General features: G+C 42.6%; 1 protein-coding gene across 1 annotated transcript; it reads right to left on the reverse strand.

The window, feature by feature from the left end:
• Window positions 1–254: 254 nt before the first annotated feature.
• On the reverse strand, window positions 255–4,538 carry LOC124132093 (phospholipase A2 phaiodactylipin-like). Its single transcript, XM_046495725.2, has 5 exons — window positions 4,229–4,538; window positions 3,525–3,649; window positions 2,404–2,569; window positions 1,862–2,044; window positions 255–394 (listed from the first exon to the last, which is right to left on the reverse strand). Exons 1-5 carry the CDS (start codon window positions 4,372–4,374, stop codon window positions 343–345), a joined length of 672 nt encoding a protein of 223 aa, XP_046351681.2. The 5' UTR covers window positions 4,375–4,538; the 3' UTR covers window positions 255–342.
• Window positions 4,539–7,175: the final 2,637 nt, after the last annotated feature.

Consider the following 7,175-nt stretch of genomic DNA (forward strand, 5'->3'; position numbering starts at 1 on the left):
AATTGAACCTTTAAACACTCATTATTTTCAGGCCAGCTATATAACAAAATGGGGCCAAAATAAGTATGTATGTGTTCTGTGATGGCGGTATCGCAAGGATTTCCTTCACTTGTTTAAAGTGTCGACCTCCAGGTGTGTTTATATTGACACAAATACTTGAGTATTCACAGCAGTCAAAAGTGAGCCAGTGTTTCTGTATCGGAAAGCAGCGATTATCGGAAAAAAATATTAGAACCTAAGACAGGAAAACAACACACTGGGTAAATTAAATATTTATTGTAGAAATGCAAATGATATCGCTCAATACTTGATATTTACATGCACAGAACACTCTTCTTTCATCTAAAAGCGTTTGACAGATTGCCACACAGCTGTGCTTGTCTTCACTAACATCCTGCAATAAAGACACAAGACTTGTATCAGCTTTGAAAGCAAAGTGCATGTACATTATGAGGCTTTGATAAATATTGTAATTCATACGTGTATTATTTGACATGTATTGGATTTGAATGTTAGTCTCAACCTTGCCTGTATAACTATCTTTCATAGATCAATGTGAGGTGCGGTGCAATGGGGTTTAACGTCGCTTTCAAGATTATTGCACTTATATAGCGACGCGTATTTGTGTGCGTGCGTGCGTGCGTGCGTGTGTGCGTGCGAGCGAGCGAGCGTGCGTGCGTGCTGGCTTGCACATGTGTCTGTAAGGCTACTTGTTCTAGTCTTATGTCGGTTGATAGTGCTAGCCCACTGAAATACATTGCCGCAGTTTATTATATTTTGCAACGATGCGGGCTGGGGGATAGATTAACCCACCCTCCGCTCTTCGGGCAGACGCTGTCCATTTCACCACGGAGGTGTGTCAATACTCAAAGACAAAAAGAACTGTTATCATACATATTTATTGATAACTTAATTCTATACTATATGGCTTTCCAAACTGAACAGTCTTCTAACAGTAGGTACAGTCAAACACTTGTTAAGTTTGTTTCTTGTTTAACGTCGCACTCAGCAATATTCCAGCTACATGACGGCGGTCTGTAAATAATCGAGTCTGAACCAGACAATCCAGTGATTGATATGAGCATCAATCCACGCAATTGGGATACAATGGCATGCATCAACCAAGTCGGCAAGTCCGCGAGTCTGACCACTGTTTTAGACAGACCAAGGTCTGGTTTAATGAGTAGTGAGATCAAAAAGAAATTCGCATCCCTAATTCCCCCCCAATCAAGTGCTTAACATTGGTAATTAGGGATGGAATTAACCAGACATCTCGACCAACCTGTGTGGACAGCGCACACATGGATATGAATGTTCAAAGAATAAGAAATAATTTTCCAGTAATGTTCTTTCAAAATGACAAAGTAGAATATAATCACACCCAGTTTTGTGTTGGAGTATATTCAATGTTATTGTATTTGAATTGAAACGCCATTGTTCTATTAAATGAAATATAGGGCATTTCCACTTCTAGTGTGTTTTGTTATAGAGAAGGGTTTTTGAGAGCCAAAAAAATGTCAGAATATTTTTTTATTTTAATCAGAAGTGCAGAATACAGTGATAATAGATATAACAAAACACCAACGCCAGAGAATGACTATTATCCGCCAAAACAGATTCCATTGAGCGCATAGGCACATATGTGGATAACATTATATGAATGGATCACTGAGAATCAATGATGACACCAGGTGTTCGTTGAAAGGGTAAGCAATTCCTGCACCCACCACTCGCACAATTTGCATAGATAAAGTAAGTGTCTGTTGCCCGACGCTGCACAAATATACGGCTTTGAGAATACCAAATATAACAAAAACTATTTGCAATACAGGAAGTCGCACGTTACATGACAAACACTCACAGTTTCCCTTTCTTGAAGACCAGTTTCTTGGTGGTGCGTTTTACATAGCAAGTCTGCCCCATGACATTGAAGTAAATCCAGCCTATGGCGTTGGCAGCCGTCTTCTCGGCGGAGCTGGAGGATCCGGACTTGGCGACATCTTTGAGGCAGGCGTTGAATATGTCGTCACAGCTGCAGTGTAGCCTGTAATATAAAGTGTCACAACAAGCATGAAGTACTCATATCCCGCCAATATGACATGTCTTGTTGTGTGCAAGGCAAGAAATATTAACGGTTTTCAAGATCTGCTCCGGAAACGAGCACTACCGCCAAGTTCAAGTCATTGCTGTGGAAACTCGAAAAAATATTTTTCAAAAATCCCAAAAATTATTAAAAGGCTCGCTGACTTGGTTTGATGCATGTCCTTGTATCCCAATTGCGTGGATCGATGCGTCAATCACTGGATTGTTTGGGCCAGACTCGATTATTTACAGACCGCCGTCATATAGCTGGAATATCGATGAGTGCGGCGTTAAACAACAAACAAACAAACAAACACATACCTTGTCCATGGTACCGGGATACAGAACGTTCCTTTACATTTCATGGATTTGACAATGTCGTATGCACAGTCGTTGTCGTGTGTGCGACAGCAGCTGTCCGTCCTGGTGAGTGACCCCAGGTCACTGTAGCCACTGGCCGTGTTTCCGCCTCCACACCACTTTGTACCTGGGTCAGGGTGAGTGAGTGAGTTGGAGCAGTATTGCAGTTATATGTACCATGTGTTCTTTCAGCTGTACAACTGACTTGCCTTTGCATGTGTTTGTAATCGGTGACACCAGTGAGGGGATACGCTCACCTTTTTTCGAATACTTGGTATCATCACCATATGAGAGTATTCACAAACACATGCTCATGATACAGTCGGAATCATACATTAGACTGTTAAGCTTATGGAAAAGAGTTTTGGAGTATATTATAAGGTTTATGGTCATATAACTCAGACAGTTTGATGCTGGATGAAATCCGAGTGAGTGAGTGGGTTGGGTTTACGCCGCTTTTAACAGTATTCCAGTTATATCGCGGCGTGTCAGCTTAATGTGGGAGGAGAGCCCGAAGTGATGCAGGTCTCAGACGTTTGGGTTAAACCCACGAGCATTGGTATGGTGCTGACAAGCCTTGAAAAATAATCGGGGAGAACCGGGATTTGAACCCCCAATCATAGGTTTCTGGCATGCCCATGGGACGCAACTCTGCACAGCGAATCGCGGTACCTCAGACAACTGGGCCACCCATGCCCCCGGATGAAATCCGAAGTGATGTAGGTCTTGGACATTTACTACTTCAGTGAAACCTACGTGCATGGGCGTAATGCTGACAAACCAAAACATGGTCTTGGCAATCCGGGATTCGAACCAATAGCGCGTCAAAGGGACGCAACTCTTCATGGTATATAATTAATTTTGAAGGTATGGTTTGTATTCTACATTAACAGTTGTTTTACCATACTGAATGATATGTGGTTTTGAATGGCATGCTCAGAAAATAGCCATGTAAGCTACAAATACTGGTGTGGTTGACTAAGTTTTGTGTCAAGACGGAAACAAACAGAAAACATGGCCACGAGAGGGGCTGAGGTCACCATGTCCCGAAATGATACGAATAGACACGACTGATGTCCTACCTGGGTAGATAGTTGAGATGGACCACCTCTTGTGGCGGATGTTAGGGGTAGACCCACATGTGGCCAACATGTTGCTGAGACGCTCTGAACTGACCCGTTCCACGTCACCGGTCTGTGGAAGATCGCTGGAAGTGAAGATTGGTCTGTATTAACCTGCGTGCTTACTTTAGTTGACTTGCACACAGCCACCTGAGCAATACGATCAGTGAGAGAGTGAGTGAGTTTGGATAACGCAGCTTTGAACGGTATTACAGTCATATCACGGCGTGTCAGCTTTATGTGCTGGGAAAATAGAATTTACGCAAGTTACCACTTTAGTGAAACGCACGAGCACGGTATGGTGCTGACAAACCAAGAAACATAATCGGGTCAAACCGGGATTCGAACCCACAATCATAGGTTTCTGGCGTGCTTCTCTGCACAGCGAATCGCGGCGACTGGGTCACCTGTGACCCTACGACTAGTGTAATAAACGAAATATTTTTTTTATGATAGCCTATGATAGATCTGACAGTAGGAGTTGTAGACCTGACTGTAGATGTGTGAGTAGATCTGATTGTAGATATGAGAGTAGATCTGACTACAGATGTGAGAGGGAAGACGCGAGTCATTAAAGACGATGAGAATAGATGTGAGAATATTGTGAGAACTATATGTAAATGTTTGTGACAAGAAAACAGGGCAGATAGGGACATGCGCAGTACCTTGCATCAACCTTTGTGCAGGACAACTGCCCGGCATCTCGACAGATCTTCAAGACGGAGAGCCCATCTGACCAGTACGTTTCCCCTTCACACCCGAGACACCGAGACACGCACAAGACCACCACGACGGCAAAGACAGGCTTCATCCTCTTCCAGGACCACTGACATGGGACCCAACACAGGACGTTAACTCGTCCTCGTCAGACTGAAAGTCGTGCTTGGTCAATTCGTCACCCAGTCACAGCAGCTCGCACAGACGGGATAGATCAACAATGACTGATTGGCTTTGAAGGGATTGACCCCCTACACGGTATTGTTCAGTCAAGGTCGGCTGGACGGGTTAGCACAACACCCTCCAGCTATCTGTCAACTGCGTCTCGCTTTTCGCAAGTCACTGGTTGTCAAGGAACACTCGCTTTACACAATCACTGGTTATCAAGGAACACTCGCTTTACACAAGTCACTGGTTATCAAGGAACACTCGCTGTACACGTCACTGGTTATCAAGGAACTCTCGCTTTACACAATCACTGGTTAGCAAGGAACACTCGCTTTACACGAGTCACTGGTTAGCAAGGAACACTCGCTTTACACAATCACTGGTTTTCAAGGAACACTCGCTTTACACAAGTCACTGGTTGTCAAGGAACACTCGCTTTACACAAGTCACTGGTTATCAAGGAACACTCGCTGTACACGTCACTGGTTATCAAGGAACTCTCGCTTTACACAATCACTGGTTAGCAAGGAACACTCGCTTTACACGAGTCACTGGTTAGCAAGGAACACTCGCTTTACACAATCACTGGTTATCAAGGAACACTCGCTTTACACAAGTCACTGGTTATCAAGGAACACTCGCTGTACACGTCACTGGTTATCAAGGAACTCTCGCTTTACACAATCACTGGTTAGCAAGGAACACTCGCTTTACACGAGTCACTGGTTAGCAAGAAACACTCGCTTTACACAATCACAGGTTATCAAGGAACACTCGCTTTACACAAGTCACTGGTTATCAAGGAACACTCGCTTTACACAAGTCACTGGTTATCAAGGAACACTCGCTGTACACGTCACTGGTTATCAAGGAACTCTCGCTTTACACAATCACTGGTTAGCAAGGAACACTCGCTTTACACGAGTCACTGGTTAGCAAGGAACACTCGCTTTACACAATCACTGGTTATCAAGGAACACTCACTTTACACAAGTCACTGGTTATCAAGGAACACTCGCTGTACACGTCACTGGTTATCAAGGAACACTCGCTTTACACAATCACTGGTTATCAAGGAACTCTGTTCGGTTTATCCAATTATCTGCCTAATGTTTCTTTACTATTTGAAACTGGCAAGGTTTGTTATGGATTGCACAGGGTAATGCAGATTGTTGCATTTTAAGAGTTTATTAAGGCACAGATACGTAATTCCAAAGCAATTAATTAATCTTCATTATACTTTCATGCTTTGAAAGGTGTGATATTACTTCTATAAGTCAAAAGGGCTTTCACTGCAATGTATTAATGGCAAACATGACATTTGACAGTTGATGGATTTCGTTTATCATGGCATGACAACCTCACCATTGTCTAAGTGGCTTTAGACACCTGACAACCTCACCATTGTCTAAGTGGCTTTAGACACCTGACAACCTCACCATTGTCTAAGTGGCTTTAGACACCTGACAACCTCACCATTGTCTAAGTGGCTTTAGACACCTGACAACCTCACCATTGTCTAAGTGGCTTTAGACACCTGACAACATCACCATTGTCTAAGAGGCTTTAGACACCTGACAACATCACCATTGTCTAAGTGGCTTTAGACACCTGACAGCATCACCATTGTCTAAGTGGCTTTAGACACGCATCGTCCCCCCTGGTATGGCGGGACATCCAAGTACAGCGTTACATCATTCAGTGAAGGTGTTATACAGATCTTTTACGTAAGGGCACGTACTTATCTTGCCCTCATTTCGCCTACAATAATTCAAATGCTTAATTGCCTCACCCCTATTATATGAATGGGCATTGACCATCTCAGGCTGTTAACTAATCCAAACTCTAATCTAATCCAAGCGGCATAGAGGTTCAAAGTGAAGTTTTTACAACCTATGACAACTTCTCACAACTCTAGTTTGACTTGGTCATTCTGTTAATCCTTAGTTGTTTTGAATGTGCAAGTAAATCTTGTTTAGTAAATATATCTTATTTAATAATTAAGGTGTAAAGAAGCCTATCACCGCACAGCTTCTTAGTGGAATGCAATTTCTTGATGCCGTTGGATATGTACTAAAGCTACAGTAATCATGAGTCATTATTATTATTACTGCATAATGTAAATATCAGCTATTAAACACTGTATGAAGCTTCAAGATTGTCTTGTCTGTTTAACTGTAATGCAATTTCTTGATGCCGTTGGATATGTACTAAAGCTACAGTAATCATGAGTCATTATTATTATTACTGCATAACGTAAATATCAGCTATTAAACAATGTATGAAGCTTTAAGATTGTCTTGTCTGTTTAACCTTCTTTTGGGTCAGTTCATTATTTTAGAGGTAACACAGCACTTGACTTATGTGCAGTCAGCTGTAAATTTGTTTTGATAAGGGTGTTTTGATAAGGGTGTAGGCGAAATGAGGTGTAGGCGAAATGGGGACAGGCCACGTACTTCTCAGGGCATTTGTCAAGAGGGCATGTTTACGAATACACGTTGACTTTGAGATTATAACGCTTCGCCGCTTCTCTTGGTAAATGAGGGCGACGTCATGGCTGCTTGTGGCAAATACATTAAAAGAGCACAATAGCATATGCTCGGCTAACCTGCATTCACAGTGATATTGACGCCCACTGATCAACATGTTATTGGGATTGGGTATTTCATTTTGCGTAGCTCAAGCTTAAACGTGACATCTCTCCACGTAGCTAGTGGTTATTAACTC

The sequence above is a fragment of the Haliotis rufescens genome, unplaced genomic scaffold (assembly GCF_023055435.1).
Source record: "Haliotis rufescens isolate VD_foot unplaced genomic scaffold, xgHalRufe1.0.p SCAF_15, whole genome shotgun sequence".
NCBI classification, from domain to species: Eukaryota; Metazoa; Mollusca; class Gastropoda; order Lepetellida; family Haliotidae; genus Haliotis; species Haliotis rufescens.

Coding starts and splice junctions, on each gene's coding strand:
- LOC124132093 (XM_046495725.2), bottom strand. CDS start 4,374: ATGAAGCCTGTCTTTGCCGTCGTGGTGGTCTTGTGCGTGTCTCGGTGT. Junction 2,570..3,524: donor CATCTCAACTATCTACCCAG/GTAGGACATCAG, acceptor ACCCTGACCCAG/GTACAAAGTGGTGTGGAGGC. Junction 2,045..2,403: donor ATCCCGGTACCATGGACAAG/GTATGTGTTTGT, acceptor TTTATATTACAG/GCTACACTGCAGCTGTGACG.